Source organism: Acinonyx jubatus, chromosome E4 (assembly GCF_027475565.1).
Source record: "Acinonyx jubatus isolate Ajub_Pintada_27869175 chromosome E4, VMU_Ajub_asm_v1.0, whole genome shotgun sequence".
Taxonomy (NCBI): Eukaryota; Metazoa; Chordata; class Mammalia; order Carnivora; family Felidae; genus Acinonyx; species Acinonyx jubatus.
The window spans coordinates 55,129,888-55,150,610 of NC_069395.1; the positions used below are offsets into that span (position 1 = coordinate 55,129,888).

Sequence of the window (20,723 nt, forward strand, 5' to 3'; positions counted from 1 at the left end):
TTTTACATTTAGTTCTAGGATCCATTTTGAGTTAATTTTTGTATAGGATGCAAAGTATTGATTGAATTTTTTTCATATATGTATATATCCAATTGTTCTAGTACCATCTGTTGAAAAGACCATTGTATCTTTATTGAATTCCCTTAGATAAAATGAACTAATTACTTAGAAGACACATACTACCAAAGCTCTCTCAAGAAGAAACACATGACCTGAGTAGCCCTATATCTATTAAAGAACTTGAATTTGTAGTTTAAAAACTTTTACACAAAGAACTTTTGGTCAAGATGGCTTCACTGGTGAATTTTACCAAATATTTAAGAAAGCAATAATGCAAATGATAGACAAACTCTTCCAGAAAATGTAAGAGGAAGAATACTCTCCTATTCATTCTATGGGACTGTCATTACATTGATACAAACCAAGAGAAAATATTACAAAAAAAATACAGGTAAATATCCATCATGCAAAAATCCTTAACAAATATAATCCCACAGTGTATAAAATGGATAATATATCATGACCAAGTGGGGTTTATTTCAGCAATGCAAGGTTGGTTTAATAGTCAATGTAATTTACCATATTTTAACCCAAACCATCTCAAAAGAAGCAGAAAAAGCACCTAACAAAAGCGAACATCCATTCCTGATAAAGACTGTCGGCTAATTAGGAATAGAAGGAAGCTTCCTCAACTTAATAAAGGGTATTTATGAAATATCTATAGCTAACATCATACTTAGTGGTAAAAGACTCAATGCTTTATTCCTAAGATCAGGAACAAGGCAAGGATGTCTCATCTCACCACTTCTATTCAATATTATACTGGAGTTTCAGTGCAATAAGTCAAGAAAAAGATAAAAGACATCCAAGTTGAAACTGGAGAAGTAAAGCTATCTTTATTTTTAGACAACGTGATTATTTACGTAGGAAGCATTATGGAATCTACAAAAAAGTTACAGATGATTCAACAAAAGAACAAATGATCGCATTTCTATATGTTAGCAATAAACAACAGGAAATTTAAAAATGTTAAACTACCATTTATCATAACATCCAAAAATATGGAATACTTAGGATAAATCTGACCTAAGATGGGTAATATCTATACACAGAAAACTACAAAACACTGCTGAGTGCAATTAAAGATCTAAGTAAATGGAAAAATATACCATGTCATGGGTTGAAAGATTCAACATTGTTGTGATGTCATCTCTGCCTATGATGAAACACCCTTAAGAAATTTATTAAACTTTGTTCATCCTGCAAACCTGTGCTCACTCTCCTTCATCCCCCTTCTTCCTCATCTCAGGCATCTCCAAATTTGCCCATTCAGCATGTGAAAAGCCTTTTTAGAGTATAGATTCTCATCAGAAAGGGAAAGCCCGAGTATTTTCCCTTTTTTTTTTAGCCTTTGAGTCAAATGGGCCAGAATTAATTTTTACATCTGCAGGAAAGCAAAGAGCAGCTCTGAGATTTTATGTATGCATATGTATACTGTAATTAGCTACATATCTGATATAACTCAGGCTAACTCGGATGTAAAGGACTTTCTCATTAATAAAATGTAAGCCAAACGGCTAGCAAAAGCACTGGGAATGAAAGAATTCTGAGCAAATTATAAAAGTGCTGGGGTCTCTGAGCTTTCCCTACAGCTCTCATCCTGGTTGGCTTTACTGTCCTGTCCCATTGGGTCAGGATGGCATTTCTGGCTCCATCCCACTTCCCTGGTCCCATCAGTCGAAACTGGTACGGGCTGCAGGGACCAAAGTACACCTCCAAGGCCAGCTGGGGGTCAGTCAGGAAGAGCCATGGTATGTTAGGCTTGGCTCCTATGAAGGAGCCCAGCTCGTCCATGTATGTGATGTAATCTGTCTGCAAAGTCTGGCTCTGGCCAAACCTGAGGAAAGAAAAGAACATATGGGAATGAGGGGCACAGTAAATAAAGCACGAATTTCTTATTTTCTAGCTCAGAAAATAGCATTTTAGTCAGCAGCTCCAGGATTATCCCATTCCTCCCTTTTTCCACAACAATGATTTTATCATTTGTTCTGTGGCTATAAATGTGTGGATTCATTTTTTTTCCTCCTTCCTAACCTCTATCTAAATTTGATGTCATTTGGTCTTCTGTGGCCTGGAGTGAAAGGACCCCAGGATGCCAAGGTGACGGATCAACTTAGTTTATTCTTTAACACATGATTATTCTTTACATGACCTTGCTTGGGATCTGCCCCAGTGTTAGATTTCTGGGGCATGGCCTCATTTACTTTTAGGAACCCTGAAGAGCAGGCTTCCATTTAAGAAATGCGGTTGACTTCGGGGCTTCTCCTTTCCTAGCTTCTTATTCCTATTGGCCTGTAATATAAAGGCTGGTAAGGAGAGTGAGTTGCGTGAATGGTGAATAGGCGCGTCCACTTCGCAGAGCCGCCCTGTGAACTGGATGAAATGCAGGAGAGATTTTGTTGAGTCTGAAGCTTCCACCTCTACTCTCCTCTAGGTCCTTTGCCAGCAACTGTGTGGCAGAACTCAGTGAATGATGTGTTAGAGCTTGAAAGAAGAAAGAATCTTCTTACACAGTCACCTCTTCATCTGAATGGGATTCATTATCTAATTATTCTTCCAACAGATTTTAATATAAAATTGGAAAAGAATTGATTCATATGGAAGTAGCTAACATAAAAAATACATTTAAATACGTGATGACTAGCCATTTGAATGACTTTCTACAAATCCCATTTATGGTGTACTTGAGAACACATGTTTGGATGAATCAGAAAGGAATGTTCTTTTATTTTTTATTTTCTTTTTATTTTTTGAGAGAGAGAGAGAGAGCACAAATGGGGGAGGGACAGAGAGAGAGAGAGACAGACAGACAGACAGAATTCAAAGCAGGATCCAGGCTCCAGTGTGTCAGTGCAGAGCCCAATGTGGGGCTCGAACCCATGAACTGTGAGATCATGACCTAAGCCAAAGTCAGACGTCCAACCGACTGAACCACCCAGGTGCCCCGAAATGAATAGCTTTTTGGAAGAAAATACTAGGGCAGGTGAACTCAGTTTGGTTCTTCATTTGGTTTTCTGATTACAGTGCTGCCACTGCTCAGTTCCCAGCTAGTTAACTTGCTGGCAGACATGTGGCTGATGGGAAAGGACTTCTTGGAGACATTTGAGCTGGATAATATTTTGTTTAGGAGGCCTGTCCTCTGCATTGTGGGATGCTTTGCGGCATCCTTAGTTTCTACACATTAGACGCCAATAGCATGCCCTCCCCACTTGTGACAACCAAAAATGTCTCTGGACTTTGCCAAATGTTCCCTGGGGATCAAAATCACTCCCATGGGAGAAACTACTCTAGAGTGTAGTTTGTACTATCCTACAGGTGCCATGTAATGACTATTATTTTCCTATCTCATACTGCTTGATCATAGCAAGTGTTCCAAAAATGTGAGTTTCGACTAGTAAAAATATTGTACAATATATCAACATTTTCCTACATATAAAGGAAAATCTTATGGTTTGTTTCATTAGCAAGTACAATCTCTTACCACTTGAGTTTTTTCCCCATTTTCTCATCAATGTCATCCATCATTTCATTTGTAGTTGGCAAGGTGCATGAGTCTAGAAGAGAAATGGGGAAAGAAGTATTAAAAAATATTTTAAAAAATCATAAATATATAATGACACATGATGATTTTTTCATAATGTTTTTAAAAATTTCTTTATTTTATTTTTTTAATGTTTTTATTTATTTTTGAGAGAGAGAGAGAGAGTGAGTGGGGGTGGCCAGTAGAGAGAGGGAGACACAGAATCCGAAGCAGGCTCCAGTCTCTGTCAGCACAGAGCCCGATGTGGGGCTCGAACTCACAAGCAGTGAGATCATGACCTGAGCTGAAGTCAGACACCCAACTGACTGAGCCATCCAGGCACCCCTGATTTTTTTGTAGTATTTATGAACTGTATCCCTAAAAGATTTTATATCAAGAGGAGCTGCCTTTGGTATCTTTAGTAGAATAACAATTTATAGAAATAAAGACTTGAGAAGTCAGTGAACCCCCCTCTATGAATAGCAGGGCTGGCCTGCAGTGAGACAGTGGCAACAAAGAAGTTTGTAGCTTCAGATCACCTAATCTCATATTTCTGTGACATCCTGGAGGACCTAATCCCCAACATGCCTTAGATACACTTTATGTATATTAACATCATAACAGCTTCTTCATACTTCTTATTTGCATCCTCTTGTTAAGAATTCTTTCCAGAAGTAATCTTCACTCTAAGGTACATGCCTATTAACATGGAACAGTGGAAGGACGCATGGGTTTTCCAGCATTAGCCTGCGGCCAGGAAGCATCAGAAAATTTTAGAGCTTTGCAATACGTTATCAGCGGAGGGGTCATCTGATTGCTGAATGTAGCTCTTTTTCCTTTGTCACCATGGCAGAAAGCTATTATGACATTCACAGTGCATGAATACTTCCTAGTCATTGTTAGCACCTTACCTCTCCTGGTACGGTTGTGGTCAGATGTTTGCTAGAATTTTTGTCTGCTTTGATGTTGTGTCCCAAGTGCCAAGATGGAGCCTGGCACATAGTAGTTGCTCAATAAATATTTGCTGAATGAATAAATACCATCTTTTGTTTCATATACATTTCTTGGGCTTATGAACTGTAGCCATTTTTTTTTTTTTTTTTTTTTTTTTTTTTTTTTTTGTAAAACCCCAGGTACTTGGCACTGTTGTTCCTTTAAGAGGAAAACAATGGAAGTATTTTACAGAGGAACAACCTTGTAAAGGATTTCATAACAGGGATTATTTCAATCATCCTTTGTGTACATTTGAAATAGAAGCTTACTTACCCACAACATTTTTAGAAAACATCCATTCTAGGATTGTAACGTTTTCTTCATTACCTGTAAATTTATTACCTAAGTTTTTACGGACAGTATGTTAGGTAAGGTATACCTATGTTGGCCAAGGTTTTCGGACCCTTGAATAAAAAGACACTTTAATAATAATCAATATGACTGAAGTAAATTAAATCTATATATTTGAGACATTGCTTTTCTCCATGTAATCCTCATGTTCTTGATTTCCTTACACAAGCATACTTGTAGACCCTAGGGTCTGGATTGGAGGGGGAGGAGAAGATGGTGCATAGAGTAGGAGTGGCCTGCCACTGTTATTCTGACACAGTTTGATGCCAGTCGGGTGCCCGCAACATCCACCAGGGCCCTTCTGACCTTCACAATGTATCTTGACATTGCATTTATCCACTGCTGTCTTTCTCTTGCTTAAAGTCTTGCAAACTCCCTCCAATAGTCCCTCCAATTTCCCTATGAGCTCTTTAACACAGCTCTTAAGGCCGTCCGTGTTCTAGTCCATCTCTCTGTTTCTTGCCACTCCCTGCCTCTGATTTATATTCCTGTACAGAACATCCTAAAACTTCCCCTATTTTAGCATCCCCCTGGCTCTATTTTAGGCTATCTAAGGTCACGGAGTGTGTCTTGTTCCCTTTAGATCCTTAGCACCTAGGACAGTACGTGGCATATAGAAGGTGCTCAGTAAACGTTCACTGACTAAATGGGTAAAAGACAGAATGGTCGACCTACTTGCAAACACTTTAGCAGCCCAGCGAGCCTGGAGGTCAGCTGTGGGGATGGCAGCCCCAAGGGACTGGACAAGGCCAATCACAGCCAAGGTTGGCTTCTCCATTAGTGGGGGGAAGATGCCTTTAAACAAGGTGACCTCATTGTTTCTGCTTTTGATGATGGAGTCATCAAGGAAGGGGTAGGCATAATCATAGCCTGTTGCAAAGATGATGGAGTCGATGGCCTCAAACACAGTCCCATCCTCAAACACAGCCGAGGTCTCTGTGAACTCCTTCACATTGGGCTTGATGGACACAGTGCCACACAGGATGCGGGATGGGAGCTCATCGTTGAACACAGGCTCTTTTCGCAGGGAACTGTTCAGAGACAAGAGACAGACTTTTGCTGTAATGCACCAATTCCAAGAAATATCTGCAACAGTCCACAGCACTGGAACCAGATTTGAGGAGCTAAACATTAGCATGAGGACCTCTGAACTCTTCTCTTGTGGCAACTTTGTTTTTACTATTGCCTGCAACAATCCTTAAGAATTCTGTCTGAGCTGCCTCTTTGGGTCCTTTGAAACTTGAAGATTCCCTTATGGGTACTTATACTATTTGGAGATTGGCCAAATAGATGACAATCAAACTAATTCCTAGACATAATCAGTGGTTAAGAATGCAGCCTCTGGGAGACACCTGGGTGGTTCAGTCAGTTAAGTGTCTGACTTCGGCTCAGGTCATGATCTCATGGTTCATGAGTTTGAGCCCTGTGTCGGGCTGCGTGCTGACAGCTTGCTTGGAGCCTGGAGCCTGCTTTGGATTCTGTGTCTCCCTCTCTCTCTTTGTTCTTCCTCCATTTGCACTCACTCTCTCTCTCTTTCAAAAATGAATAAAGATAAAAAAATAACAATAGAAAGGTTTATAATCAATCTCCATCTCTCACTAGTGACTACTCTGTATTTGTTTCCTTATATGTAAAATGGGGATAGTGATAGAATCTACCTCATACAGTTAGAACTAAACGAACAATTACCCATAAAGCACTTAAAACAGTGCCTCTGCCTCATGCAAGCGTCATTATTATACGTGAACTATTATTATAAGTAAGGTCTTTGATTTGAGCAAATCAAACTGGCTGTGGCGAGCTGTTACACTGTCATGTGTGGCTTCCTTTCCACAGCTGTGGTCCTAAAAGAAAGTGTAACAACTTTAACACTGCACTTTGGTTGCCAAAATTCTGGGAGTGACGTGCTTTGCGACGACATTCTTCATTTTGACTCACGTTTCCTTTCGGGGCATTTTGGAATGTACTCCAAGTATCTCAAACACTCAGAAAGTTTATACATCTTAGGATGTGCCTGTATACTTCCATATCTTTCTCTGCCTCTATCATTCTGGAACTTTGTCTCTTACCTTACCAGGTGACAAAAAGTAGGTCTCAGTACAACCTGTTTTTATTCCCCCCACTCGAGGAAGGAGTGAGAAGGTGTTATAAAAACCTTAGGGTACTTGGAACCCTTTCTGAGAGGGAGCTTCATTCTTAGAATGAATGGATTTCCAAACCTATGTTTCGTTGTCTAAAGGGCAGAGTCAGACTGTGATTTGCAGTTACTCTTACAAGACCAAAAGTCTTCAGCAGCTCAGGCTTTGGAGTGTCTATTACATTAAACATAAGTTTAAATGCATGAAATCAACGTTTTTTGTTTGTTTGTTGGTTGGTTGGTTGGTTTTATCTTTAAGGATATAGTAGTCTGCCAGACTAAGTAGGACAAATGCTGTGGAGTGAGGGTCTGACTCTTAAACCTGGCATTTCCTATTTCAATTTACGGTTTCCTCTTACTTTGCCTTACCTGATTCTCTAACACAATGAAACCTTTCTTTGAAACGTTTTTAAGGATTTTATTTTCAGGTAATCTCTATACCCAACACGGGGCTCCCACTCACAACCCCGAGATCAAGAGTAGCATGCTCGCTGACTGCACCAGCCAGGTGCCCCCCACAATGAAACATTTTTGCTAGCATGGGCCAAGATGAAATTTCTTTTTTTTTTTTTAATTTTTTTAACGTTTATTTATTTTTGAGACAGAAAGAGACAGAGCATGAATGGGGGAGGGTCAGAGAGAGGGAGACACAGAATCTGAAACATGAAATTTGAAACATGAAAGATGAAATTTCTTAGTGAGTCCTTTCTTGTCTTAGCCACTCTAATATTTTTCTATGGACGTACTGATTCTTCTGCTTAGAATGCCTTTCTAATTAGCAGGTGTCAGGCTCTGTCTCCACAGAAAAATAAATAAACCGAAGCTTGTTAATTTTACCAGCTACATCAGTTTTGTGAATCTCCACTGCTTTACATGTTCCATGCCTCCTGACTGTCCTGCTAACATTCCAATCTTTCCACAGTGGAAGAGGTGTGTACTTTCATTCTGAGATTTTCTACTTTCTGAGACATGTCGATTAATACCACTTGGTTAATTGCTCCTTACAAGCGTATTAGAATATCCGAGACTAGTAAGAACCAATATCTGTAAAGCTTTATAGTTTACAAAATGCCTTATATATTTTTATCTTGCTGCATACCACAATAGTCTTGAGGAATAGGTATTAAAATTGCGATCCCCATTCACTTACAAGCATGGATGAGGTATTTCTCAAAAGAACAATTCATGAGACAGTTCTGCCCTCAAAATTCTATGCTTTAGCTTGGAGCTACCATAAATGAATCTGTCATGTCAGGGGGATCTAGTGCCCCGCCCCTTGGCCTTTTGTATTCTCCCATATTTCTTTCCCCGCCAGAGACATTTCAATAAGATTTTCAACCCATACGTGCTCTCTGGGTATACTGTGCCACTCATGCAGTCCTCGGTTTCATCTCAACAACCTCAGTGAGACAGCTAAAGTAAGATCTAGAGAGAAAGAATTCAACTGAAGCTAGTGCCCCGCTTTTTTAAGTGATAAAATACATGTTACTTGTAGTACCCATTTAAAGGCATCAGGCCGAAGTTCTCATGCTTAAACCACGTGTTCATCTTCTTCACGTATAACCAGTCAGAGACAAATGAAGGCAGGGCATTCCGGAGAAAGGATGCAAAGCGGGTAACATACACCATGTCCCAAGGGTAGCCATTGTCCCAAACCCGGCTCATGACCCAGGAGCCACTTCTGGTACTGATAACGACCTGGTGGGGAAGGCAACATAGACTTCAATGTCACACTGTAGGAAACAAGCAGATATGACACAATGGATATGTTTTATGGACATCTCCGTGCATTGCCCTCAGTATCCAGGCGGAAGCATTTTTTTTTTTTTAATATTTTTGGGGGCACCTGGGTGGCTCAATCGGTCAAGTGTCCAACTTTGGCTCAGGTCATGATCTCGTGGTTCGTGAGTTCGAGCCCCACCTCGGGTTCTGTGCTGACAGCTCAGAGCCTGGAGCCTGCTTCGGATTTTGTGTCTCCCTCTCTCTCTGCCCCTCTCCCACTTGTGCTTTCTCTCTTTCTCAAAAATAAATAAACATTTATTTATTTTTTTTATAAATAAACATTTAAAAAAAGAAATATTTTTAAAGTATATATATGTGTGTGTGTGTGATATATGTATATTCACACACATACACATACACAAAGAGAGAGACAGAGAGAGAGAAGGCACGTAGGGTAGGGACAGAGAGAGAGGGAGGGAGAATCCCAAGCAGTCTCCTCACTGTCAGCACAGAGCCCAGCCCCATGAACCTTGAGGTCATGATCTGAGCTGAAACCAAGAGTCAGCTGCTTAACTGACTGAGACTCCGAGCCACCCCTGGAAGAAGCAATTTCAGAGAGTTGGGTCAGGATGAATCGCCTATGACTGAAACTAGGTAGAGATGGAACTACTCTGTCTCTCCACCCAAGAGGGCGAGTGCATAGTTCTTGAAATAATGAGAACCTGACAGCCTGGAACAAGAGAGCTGTGTATTCAGTTGTGACAGGTTTAATCTTCACAGACTCAGAGACATAGATGGTAGGCCTGGTGGGGACCAGCCAATCCAGGGCCTCAGTGGGGGTGGGTGGTTGAGGGTAGTTGCTGGGTTGGGTGGGAGAAATATAGCTAAATCTCTACCTGAAATTAGGCTGAGGAGATGTCAAGAATAATTCTGTTCTTTGTCTGAAGTTTTCTCTTCCAGTCCTTCTGTGCCCACTTCATGACCTCGTCTGGGCACTCAGACCATGGCAGCTGCCTCAGCCCTGAGAGCTACTTGTCTCTTATGCCACTTTTGTGATAACCCGAGGGAGTTTGACACCAAAAATGTCATTAGGTTTTATTCCGTTTAAGAATTTGTTTACTGAGGACCTATTTCCTTAACAATAGGTTAAGCTCTTTAAGGTCTGTTGGTCATGGATGATTCAGCATAGAGTCCTCTGGGAAGCCTCCCTTGACTTCATCCAGGCTAAGTTAGGTTCTCTTTTCGTGGTGCGGCCACACCTAATGTCACGGAAGGCTTATTACCTCCGTTCGTGAAGGTCTGTGTACCTGTCCTCCCACCTCCACCCGCTGACAGCTCCTGGAAGTCAGAAATAGTCTGACTTATTTCCGTGTTTATTGCTAGTCTGACATAGTTCTGGCATATAACATGTGCCCAGTATTTGTTGAGCACTGGCTATTAAACGGATAGAAGACGGTGGGAACAAAATCTTCTATATCTCAGACCTCCAGAATGATAAGCAAAACACCTTTTGCATGGTAAGAACTATGATAAGAACTACTGCTAAACAAATAAAGGCAGATCCTGACTAGCAACCAGTTTGCTTGGAGGTGAGCAGAACATAAAATTAAAGCAAAACAATGCACTCATGTATGTCTACACACGTACTCTTACCTCTGGTTCCAGTAGAACGCGCTTCCTTGCTAGCATGGGCCACGTTACCTTGCTTCACAGGGACCATGTCTCTAGTCCTCCTTGATTCAATGGGCATATGCCACAGGTGGATCCCTTGTAGTATGACATGTGAGCACGAGCCTCAGCGCCCAAGCTATTGATTTAATAGCACACCCGTACCCTAAGTTTGTTTCCTGAAGTGTACCTGTGTAGCCAGACGGCTGAGCTCGACAGCAATGTCAGATCCTGAGTTCCCCAGGCCGATGACAAGGACCCTCTTCCCCTTGAAGGCGTCCGGGTCTTTATAGTCCCTGCTATGGAGATAGTGGCCTTGAAACTGGTGTAGGCCTAAGTGGAACATGAGGAGGGATTTGAGCTGATTTTCAGAAGACATGGTGAAAACTGACTTTTTCAATTTATTTTAACTCCTGTTATCAGTCTTAATTTTGAAAAAGTTTCCTAGTTGAAACGCATTTATCCTTTTTGACACTAACCCCCCAAATAAGTATTTACAGTGCCTTAAAAACCTGATATGGGAACTTCTATTTTGATAATAATGATAACTAATATTTATTGAGTGCTTACTGTGGGTTAGGATCTATATGCTTAAACAAACACTTAATCTTGATAACATCTCTGTATGGCAGATATCATTATCTTTTAAAAGATAAGGAAGTCGCGACAAAGAAGTTAAGTGACTTGTCCAAGATCATATACTAAGGAACTAGTGGAATAAGAAGTTGAGCCCAAGTGTTCTAAGCCTAAATATACTGCCTCTTAACCTTCATGCTTTCCATCTTCTAGTCTCCCTGAATCTCTACTTATTCATGTATTTATTTATAAATATTTTCTAGATTTTATTTTAAAGTAATCTCTACACCCAATGTGGGGCTTGAACCCACAACCCCGAGATCAAGAGTCACACATTCCACTGACTGGGCCAGCCAGGTGCCTCTGGGTGCCTCTTTTAATTATCTCGGCCTGTGAACATCATGCCTTGAGATCAGAACTCTAATATTTTAGAGTAGACCTGTGTTCCTATTGTAATGAAGGAGGAAGGAAGGAGAAAGTGAGGTTACCTGTGTATTATATTTATTTGATGTTTGGTGCTTTTGCATACTGATGGAGCGTGCCACTACACACACACACATACACACACACACACACATACTCACTGAAATTTCTAAAGTGAATTTGCAAAATGTGGATATAGATGACATTTAAAAACCCTTCCTCCCTAAGGACCTGCATCGTCAACTGATCTCTGACTTGCAGCTTCTTGATTCTTTTAGTATAAGGGTTCAGGAGAACAATGATTTCTGTATTTATCATCGGACTTAAAAATTTGGTTTTGAAATCTTTGGAACCTTAAGAATAATCATTATGGACAATCTATGGAAAGATCTAGCTCAACCCTTGGTGCTTGTGTATAAATCCCCAGACTATTATACGTTTTCCAAACTTACCAGGAAAGGAATCAGTTGGTAGATTGGGGTATACATGATGTCCCGAACAAATCATTATAGCGTCAAAAATAGTAGATTCCTGTTTCCCATCCTTTTCTGAAACAACTTCCCATTGTCCAGTGACTAAGAAGCTGGGACATTTCTTTATGCTAGAAACCAGGGTCTTAAAGAAAACCAGAAAGAAATTCCTTCTATTTACAATTCTGTGGGTTTTAATTTTCTTGCAGTGTTTCTGCAGAGGAAGTAATTGTTATGAGCTTGCCTGATTGTTGAGAAATATAGGGAGGACATTAAAACAAGGAGTCACAGTGAATCTTCAAATCTTCCAAGGAAAATCACTCACTGGGGCCTATTTACTTTTGTGACATCTAGTTAATAGATTTGGGGTAAATTACACTGAATCTTGTGAAAGAGGCCATGTCATTTGCTTCCTGCCATCCTCTACTGAAATTCATGGCCTCTTTCTCTCTGACCTCATTTCCTATCAATTCCATAAATGTGGGAATGTCTCAGGGTTCAATCCTTATTTCTCCGTGGTGACGTACCCTCTCCCTTGGAAATATTAGCCACTTCCATAGTATGACTATTTATGTAAATAAGTGTGAAATCATATTAAATTAAACATAATAAATAAAATAATCATAGATAAGTGAAATTGTATTAAATGTAATCACAATTCATGATATGGTTGATTATTTTTCTCACTACATATATGTGCTTTGGATTTCACAGTCATGAACCGAGGTTAAGACCTGTGAGCAAATATGAAGTATTATTGTTATTTGCAGAGAGCGCATCTCTGCCTTAACTGCTGTGTCTCCTCATCTAAGAAACTAAGTGGGTGAAGGATGAGGGCAATGGCTGTATTATTCATTCATATTTTACTCTCCTTATAATGGCAGAACTTCTGAAGAATGACATGTTTTCTTGAACCTCAACTCATCGGCCTTGAGCCCACAGAAATCTAAATATGGACTAGACAGTCTGGGATTGTTTCTAACACGTGACAGTGTATGGGGTGGAACATATGCTATGATAGTATAGGCTTCTCCAGTATTTGCGATGATATTCTAAAAGTTCTCGGACACTATGGAGGACATTTTTAGGGGGGAGAAAGCACAATGCACGGATACTTTATAATCTGAACCAACATTTGATGGGTGAGCTGTCCAAACATGGAGCTCTGATTTCTGTAACGGAAGTCTGTATCCTTGCTTCCCACCCCCTTCCAACCGATAAACATACTGGGATCAACAGCACAAGGTGTAAGACCCTTACCTCAAACTGTATATATCTTAAAAGATTCTTCTTTTGAGCAAATGCCTTTATGTATTCCTGGAGTTTGCTGTGGTGCATGTAGTTGGGGTAATCATCAGGATAAGGGAAGTCTGGAAAGCACATCATCTCTTTGGAAGAGTTGGTGAATACCGACTGGTAAATGCTGGCTCTGCCCTCTTCGGCATAGTCCTAGGAAGAGGAAGAAAGCTTAAAAAGGAGGCCAAGGATGATGTTTCCCTCAGTGAAAATTCAACAAAGAAAGCCTTTAGCATAGCACCTGGCGCAGAGCTGGGACCCTACACCTTAGTTCTCTTCCTCGAATTACCCCCATGTTACATCTGTGTTTATAGTCCCGTAGCGTTTTCTTCCTTTTTCCAGTCACAGCGCTGGTTCTGATCTCATGGTCATGTTAAAAGAACACAATTAAATGGTCCAAAGGAGGGTGCAGTTTTTAGTCTATTTGATCGGCTGTTTGATTCGAACACTTCACTTGAAGTGGAGGGTTTATTCATTTGGCATAATCCGAATCAGCTGAAGGCCCCCTTAGATTCCTGCGTGCCACCTCGTTCACCTCCTCCCCGCCCCCCAGGATTTCTGATTCGGTGTGTCTAGTGGGGAGCCTGAGAATAGGCATTTCCGATAGTTGCAGGCGATGCTGATGCCGCTGGTCCGGAACCGCACTTTGAGAACCGCTGCTCTCTGGTAGATGAACTCCGCGCTGGCGGACCTCCCTAACCACCAGTTAGTGGCACTTGCTCCTCACCGAAGAGACACAGGAAACCAGGAGCCTCAGAACTTGTATCAAATCTTGCCACTTCATTATGGAGCCGCTATGTGATTGAAAACTGGCTTCTTTTGAGAAGTAGTTGAAGGCTAAATGGAAAACAAACATTTCCTCTCTGCTGTAAGGGCAGGATAAAAATTCACACAATGTGCTGCCTTGAAAGTACATTAAAAAGCTGGCAGCCTCCGCTTCCCCCAAACCCAAAGGAACCTTCATGAAATGTGGGAACGGGATGGAATGACATGTTCCTGCTGGATTCAGGACATCTGTCATCCTCTAGCCCCAAACTGACCTCTGGAAGATACAGACCAAAAGTGCTGGAATGGTTGAGAGGCTTGGGTCTGGGGCTGGGGTGGGGGTGGGGGTGAGGACGGGCGCTGCCTGAGGCCCCTGTTTGGCTTTAGGTTGGGGTGAAAACTTCCTCTATTCACGGTTGCTGTGTTTTTCATAAATAGCCAGGCTCGGAGATGTTAACGTTCTTAAGCCTCACTTTGAAATTTCTGTGACGATCAGAAAAAGGATGACAGCTTGCGCCTGGCGGATTTTCAGGTTTGAGTCTTTCCCGTTCACCCACAGCGGTACCTTTGGTTGGTTGTTGTGAGAAGGAGAAGTGAGCAGAAGGAGTGAGGGGAGGGAAGGCGGGCTTCAGGCAGGGGTCTGGTTAAAAAAATGTAAGACTCCGCTCTGGGAAACAGAGTGGATAAGACCTTGGATTATTTCCATCATTAATGAATTTCTGCTCTTTCGCCTCCTGACCCCAGCCGATCATAACAGAGAGAAGAGTATGTACCCGACAGCTCCTTGGAATTTCCCCTGACAGGCTGTTCTACAAACAAAGGAAAACGCTTGTGTTATATAACAACAGACAATTGCTCCAGAGAGCTAGTATTTCCAGTTTCTGCTTGTGGCGTAGTTTAAGTGGCTAGTGAGCAAGTTAAGCTCAGACTCTGCCTCTGGCTGAGAGGGCTTGCCCTAGACCCAGAGATCCAAGCAGCTGCGGGCACGTTGTCACAGCCTGTGTTGGGTTATAACTGCATCTGTGTCTCGTCTTTCCCGCTAGAACATAACCAACCGGGGGGTGAGGTCAGAGGCTAACTCGAGAATGTTGTGCACGCATGTCAAGCAGTCTGGCTTGATCTTCTTTCAGACTCTGCCTGTCAATCCCACTTCTGCTTGTCTAAAGATACCCTCAAGGTCCAGCTCCAAAGTTGCCCCCTTCGTCATGCCTTTCCTTGCCTCTCTCTCACCAACCTGAAGTCATCCCTACCTCTACCAAGCTCTGATTGACTTTACTGCCCTAATCGCATATTCACGTATATTACGGTCATTCTGAGACTTGTTTTCTCTGATTTTAAAAAGCTGGCTGCCTGCTGTACCTCTTATCTGCAGCTGTACCTAACACTGTACCCTATCCATAGTGTACTCTGAATGTATTTGTTGAATAAATTAGTGGATGAGTGGAACAAAAGTCCAGGGAGTTCTGGTTCCATTGTTTTCCCCTTTTGCAATCAAAATAATACCCACCTATTGTACACGGCTTGTTGAACAACTTGTTAATTAATCTTTTGAGGACACAAGGCCTTAATATCGGAGGATATGAAACTAAAACATGCTCGCATTCAGCCTGCGAGTGTTTAAGTCTCATTTGGTTTCCGTTTTGCAGAAAAAGCACGTGGTGAAAAGTTCAGAATTATCAGGTGTCTTTCTTCCAAATTACCTTCTGCCTAACAGGACTTGCAAGATAAAAGCTTATGTAACACATTCTTCAAAAATCCCTTTCTAAACATGCATCGAACCCAGCGGGTTTTCTTGGAAAAGAAGAGAAGGGTTCACCTTTTGGCTATAAGGCGAATGGTGCAGATATAATGTCTTCATGCCAAGTATGTATCATCTACATCCAATCACAATGGCCGAGAAATTCAGGACAGAAAGATAGAAGTTTCCCCGACCTGTCTTTCACAATTAGAGTATTTTTATGTATTTACATCCCCACGGGGTCTTTGAGTATAATTCTTATAACCAGTGACCTATGGAAGAAAGATACCCATCTTGTGGATAACCTGGAGACTGATTTTGCATTTTACTCATCTGTCATATATTGCTTCCTTAAATAAATGTTGTGATCTGGCTGCACTGGTTAACTTACAAATTCCCGGATATACCATGTTCACTGCCTCCCCATGCCTTTCACGCTGGTCCCTTCTACCGAGAAACCTCTCCCACCGGGTACTGGCACACTGTTGGTGACCGCATGTCCATGGGGTGCCGTTCACAGACTACAGTGGAAATGGCACTCTGGAGTTATGTCACATAGCGGTCCTCTACGTTCCTTGTCTGAGAACACCCTTCAAGTCTCAGCCAAGTACTCTCCCTGCAGGAAGTGTCCCTTGACCTGAGAACATTTCAGTAGCCACCCCCCACCCCATCTCCTAAATCTCAAAGCACTTGTTCATTAAGTTGACCATCACCAAGGGCTGTCTCATTGTTGTAAAGTATTATAATCTCTTATTTGAAATTCATAGGGCCAGATATATTTTGGAATCTGTAGATTTTTAGATTTTTCTCCATAACACTTCTAGTGAGAAGTGGGACAGCACCCTATCATCAGACACAAGAAAATTTCTGCAGTGAAACACAAAGTGGGACAAATAAAGATTATAACTAGCCCAATGTCAATTCAGCTCATGTTTTCTGGTCTTATGACTTCAGGAAAGGTTTTGCCATCAAATGAATTTTTGCCGATCTTTCTATCAAAGGATTGTGGACCTGTGTTATGGCTTGTTTCACCAAATGGATTGGAAACCATTTATGTAAAGTAATTATGTCATGCATTTGTCATCCCAGTACCTAGCACAAAACTCTGCCAAAATAGATATTCAAGCAGCATTTAATTGTTGCTAATGGGACCATGGAGAACCATTTCATGATATAGGCTAAGCTGGTCACATCTCCCTGAGCAAATGTAAATAAAGATAATTGAATCCTTAAAAAAATAACTTTTGGGGTGCTGAGTGGCTCAGTCTGTTAAGCACCTGACTCGATTTTCGCTCAGGTCATGATTTCACAGTTCTTGTGATTGAGCCCCGTATTGGGCTCTGCCCTGATGGTATGGAGGCTGCTTGGGATTCTCTGTCCCCCTCTCTCTTTGCACCCACCCTCTCAAAAATAAATAAATAAACATCTTTTTTAAAAAATAATTCTTGATCATTTCCTAATGGAGATGATCTTATATCTCATATAATACTTTCAGGATTATAGGACCTCACAAATTAAAAAAAAAAAAAAAAAAGACTCTTGAGATGAATACAAAGATGTCCTAAGTTAGCACTGGTATATTCTACTAGAGCAACCTGTTGTTGTAGGTTGGGCAAGCACTGAGACCAAGACAGAATTTGGCTATAAGGTGAATGGTATGGATATAACGTCTTCATGCCAAATATATATCATCTATATCCAATCACAATGGCTGAGACATTCAGGACAGAAAGAATAGAAGTTTCCCCAATGTGATTTTCAAAATTTAAACATGTTTTGTATAGTGAATATTTACTAATTATATCATTTGTCCAACCATGAGCCTGAATGGCAAAGATAAATCAGTTTTTTCTTTGGTTTTGGAGTTGGTTGGAGTATTCAGTAACCACACACACAACACACACAGTCATTGTTTATCATAACTTACAGTGTCTTCCTGATAGACATGTGGTAATTATAGAATCACATCCCATTACAGTTGGAAGGCATATTAAAGGAAACTTAATTTCCAGCCTCAACATCTGACAAATGAGCATTTGAGGTCCAGAAAGAAAAAAGCGACTTGCCGAAAATTAATCTTTCCGGAAAACCTAAGAGTTGAAACTAACTGAGAACTTCTGATCTTGGTCTACCTTTCTCCTTTTCTTTTTCTTTTCTTTTTTAATCCCCTTTATGTTCCTAGGATTTCTGAGCAATAGGGAACAGGGATAGATTCCATTCATTTACATGGGGGAGGCAGTGGTGCATTTTTGTTTTTGTTTTTGTTAGAAATTACCGACATTAGCACCCTTTACAGCCTGGAGATCTGGGCTCTGTTACACAGGTAACATTGTTTTATGAGCTGGTATGAAGTAGTTTTGAGTGACTGGACATTAGCATGATGGGAGAGAGAAGATTTTACTTTCCAGATCTGGAGCTTTTGTGACCTTCCTCCCAAGTCTGAATAGAACCGATCAGATTTGGTTTGCAGAGCTACCCATCTCCCTTCTGTTGATATTCCAGGGCTTTCCCACTCACCAAGAATTTCCACAGGCCTCCAATATCATTGCTCCTCTCAAAGCAGGTGGGTTCCAGCCCCTCTTCCAGGCAGCACCGGATGGAGGCCAAGCCACTGACACCAGCTCCGACGATGGCCACTCTCTTCCCCATGATCACCAGGAGGAGGGTCTGGAGATAGCTTCTTCAGAAGAGTGTCCCTGAATACTTAGGATTTTTCGGTAGGAAGAACCAGCCAAGGTTTATGGGTCAGGATCCTCACCTTACGACAAGAAGACATAATGCACATTAACAATTTATACTCACTAATTTTTTACCACTCTTGCTATTGTATGATACCAAATCTGGTTTCTTCTCCAGCTTATTCGAGATGCCCCAAATAGCAGAATCAGGGAATGCTGGAGCAGGAAGGACCTTAAAGTTCATCAGTCTAATGCTCTCAAGTACAAATGCAGCAATAGTCACTCCTAGAAGATTAGAAATTGTTTCTTTGACATCTTGCAGCTAACAAGCAAAGGAGTTGGAGTCAGAACTGAAGCCTTCTGCATGAAATCCACTGTTCCAAATCACCCCTACTCACTTTGAATGCTTGGCTCTACGGGGTTTAGTCTTAATGCACTGCCTTCCTTTCCTCAGCGAGTGGGCAGTGCTTTAAATGTAGAAAAAAATGGCTTTTAACATTGTCTTTTCATGTAAAAATTGAGGAAGGGGGAGGAGTTATTAGTCTTAAAGTAGAAATTCCTTTTTTTTTTTAATTTTTCATGACGTAGAACCCTGCTAAAGAGGAGGACTGAGTGTGGTGGAGATAGCAGAAGGGGGGAGAGGGGGTAGAGGAAGAAAGGGATTGCGGAAGGGCAAGAATGAGGTCCCTGGCCCAGGTTCCAAAAAATAAAATAGTAACTGATACTGTCATGGAGGCTGTAAAGTGAAGCCTCTGGAAGATTAACAGAACAATGGTTCTTTTATTTATTTTTGCTTTGGAACTTCAGAATGTATAAACAAATACTATGCACCTGGACTCTTTGTTATGCCAATGGTGAAAAAAAAAACCCTCATTTTTTTTTTAAACTTAGGAGGGTATGATTTGAGGAGCTGAGCTAACCCTTGGAGATGATGGGTTTGTAAAAACTAGTGAACTCAAGGACAGAATTGTGAAGTCACTTGAGTCTTGTCTCCGGCTCTTTCCCACTTCCTCCTGCCTTTCCTGCTTCTATACACCTCCTTCTTCCCCTTCTTCCTTCCCACCCTTCCTTCCTTTTGTCTGAGTGCCTCCCTTATGTCTTGGGGATTCAAAGGTGAAAAGATCCAGTGCTTTCCATCCAGAAGTGTATAGTCTAATGGAGAGAGAGATGATCCATCAATGTCACCATGGAAATTTGATTCGGTGAGTGCTGGCCCTCAGGTGGGAACATCTGAGTCTGTCTGAGAGAAGAGAAAAGAGGATTCAAGAGGAAGGGAGCCAAAAACTGAGTGTTGAAGGAAGAATAGATGCCTGCCAGGTAGTCAATGAGCAAGGAGCACATGATGGGCATGGAGGAAAAAATGGGCAAATGCACAGAAAAGAGGCCTTGAGTGATCAAGTTACAATTAATTCAGTGTTGCTGAGCAGAGATGATGGGGATAGCAGAGGGTAGACTCAACATGCAGGGCCCTGATTATGAAGGACTTTGAAATGCCACACTCAAGGGTTTGGATACCATCCTCTAGGTTATGGTGATCCATTCAAGAATTCTGAACGAGGAAGTGACAAGGTAAGAAAAGATCAGATTCATATGGAAGCTAGCCAGACAGCTGGATTCATATGGACAGTGGCTAGGATCAGGGATACCAGGATGTAATTTCAATAGTCTAGAACAGAGATGCTGAGGGACTAAAGTAGAGAAGTGTCAGGGGAATGGAGAATAGAGAGACATAAGAGATATATAGGACATAGATGTTCAGGAACTTGTTGGCTGATTATAGACTTGATGCCTCAAAGAAGGTCTTTGAGATTTTATATTGTGATTTGTATGCATATCACTTTTTTTATTAAAAAAATTTTTTAATGTTGATTTTTGACAGAGAGAGACAGAGTGCGAGCAGGGGAGGGGCAGAGAAAGAGTGAGACACAGAATCTGAAGCAGGCTCCAGGCTCTGAGCTGTCAGCGCAGAGCCTGACATGGGGCTCAAACTTGTAAACCATGGGATCATGACCTGAGCTGAAGTCAGAGGCTTAACCAACTGAGCCACCTAGGCGCCCCTGTATCACTCTTGATTTAGTATAGAAAGCAGTGGCCATCCTGTTTCACAAAGAAAGGGACTTAGTACAGGAATTAGGTGCATGTAATAGAGGGAAGGACTGGAGGAGCAACATCCAGGGTTCTCCCTGCCAAAATCAGGGCCTTGTAAGAACACACGACTAGAGCTACCATCCAATGGGCAGGAACCGCTCTGGTTGCCACAGACACTTCCAGAGGGTGGGACGCGGAATTTGGCTGATGTAAACATACCTGTTGGAACATGTTTATG

General features: G+C 41.4%; 1 protein-coding gene across 2 annotated transcripts; it reads right to left on the reverse strand.

The window, feature by feature from the left end:
• Positions 1 to 1,524: 1,524 nt before the first annotated feature.
• Positions 1,525 to 18,933, reverse strand: LOC106966198 (putative dimethylaniline monooxygenase [N-oxide-forming] 6). Of its 2 annotated transcripts, XM_015062281.3 has the most exons (9): positions 18,796 to 18,933; positions 18,237 to 18,477; positions 13,181 to 13,369; positions 11,903 to 12,065; positions 10,642 to 10,784; positions 8,560 to 8,759; positions 5,600 to 5,955; positions 3,542 to 3,614; positions 1,525 to 1,897 (listed from the first exon to the last, which is right to left on the reverse strand). In XM_015062281.3, the coding sequence occupies exons 2-9, from the start codon at positions 18,366 to 18,368 to the stop codon at positions 1,555 to 1,557; spliced, it is 1,599 nt and encodes a 532-aa protein (XP_014917767.2). In that variant the 5' UTR covers positions 18,369 to 18,477; positions 18,796 to 18,933; the 3' UTR covers positions 1,525 to 1,554. The 2 variants fall into 2 exon arrangements, with proteins under 2 accessions (XP_014917767.2, XP_053065145.1); XM_053209170.1 differs by lacking the exons at positions 18,237 to 18,477; positions 18,796 to 18,933 and adding an exon at positions 13,944 to 14,254 and having other exon boundaries at positions 1,538 to 1,897.
• Positions 18,934 to 20,723: the final 1,790 nt, after the last annotated feature.